At 69.1% G+C, this 987-nt stretch overlaps 1 protein-coding gene across 1 annotated transcript in view; it reads right to left on the bottom strand.

Annotated features, from left to right (window-relative positions):
• Window positions 1-15: 15 nt before the first annotated feature.
• Window positions 16-987, bottom strand: part of H696_06040 (hypothetical protein) — a gene marked incomplete at both ends in the record, with an annotated part of 1228 nt that continues 256 nt past the window's right edge. The window contains 4 exons of the mRNA XM_009499807.1: window positions 16-22; window positions 177-288; window positions 500-671; window positions 839-964. Of these exons, the coding sequence (XP_009498082.1) occupies window positions 16-22; window positions 177-288; window positions 500-671; window positions 839-964 (417 nt within the window). The remainder of the gene's footprint in view (window positions 23-176; window positions 289-499; window positions 672-838; window positions 965-987) is intronic.

The raw sequence follows: 987 nt of genomic DNA, 5'->3' as shown, positions 1-987 counted from the left end.
CCCAGGAGAGGCTGGTCAGCCACTTCCGGTGGCCCCGCAGGACCGGGCCGATCTGCTCGCCGGTGGCCGGATCCCAAATGATGACATTGTTGTCAGCACCGCCGGAAGCCACGCGCGTGCCGCAGCTGGACCAAGCAATGCAGTTCACCCAGTGCGTGTGCCCCTTGCAGGTGAACTCCGGCGTCTGGGTGGTGATGTCCCAAAAGCGGACGGTCGTGTCGCCGGACCCGGAGGCCAGCCGGCTGCCGTCCGGCGAGAAGGCCACCGACAGGACGGCCTCCGCGTGGCCTGCCGGTCCCCAGGCCGCCCCAGGCGAGAAGGGCGGATGCAGGTGAGAACACGCGTGTGATGAGGAGGGGCCATTCCGCCTCCCGGGCAACCGGGGAAGAGGGCTCCCCGCTGAGAGGATGGCCGAGGGCAAATGGCGCGCGTGTGCGCATAGCCATGCGTCGATGTGTGGATCTGGGCGGGTGCGGGTGTGGCTTCGCGCGTTGCGTACCGGGGATGCTGGCCGAGCAGCGGGTGACCGCGCGCACGCGGAAGGTCGCCTGCGGCTGGTACAGGACCGTGACCGCCTCTTCGGTGGTCAGGCCCTGCTTCTCGACCACCTGCTGCAGGGTACCAATGATCTCGTCCTGGTCCACGTAGAAGCTGTAGGGGAGGGCCTCATCCTGCACAGGGGGGGAAGAGGGCGAGCGGCGTGACGGGCAGAGGGCCGCCGGGAGTGGATGGTGGCGAGGGGGGGGGGGCCGGCAGAGGCAGGCAGGGTCAGCATCTGCCACTGGGGCGTCAAAGAGGGGGGGGGGAGGGGACCGGCAATACCGGGCCAAGGGCGCACATTGTCCAGGAGCTTGTTCAGCAGGTGGTTCAGCTGCTCGTGGCTGACCCCGAGCGGGATGCTGATCATCGGCGGGGCCACCGGGGCGGAGCCATCCTCCATCACGGTGTCCGCCGAGGCGACGAACTTCACCAGCACCGACGACTCGG

The sequence above is a fragment of the Fonticula alba genome (assembly GCF_000388065.1).
Source record: "Fonticula alba strain ATCC 38817 unplaced genomic scaffold supercont2.17, whole genome shotgun sequence".
Lineage (NCBI taxonomy): Eukaryota > Rotosphaerida > Fonticulaceae > Fonticula > Fonticula alba.
This window is presented reverse-complemented; position numbering and strand designations above follow the sequence as displayed.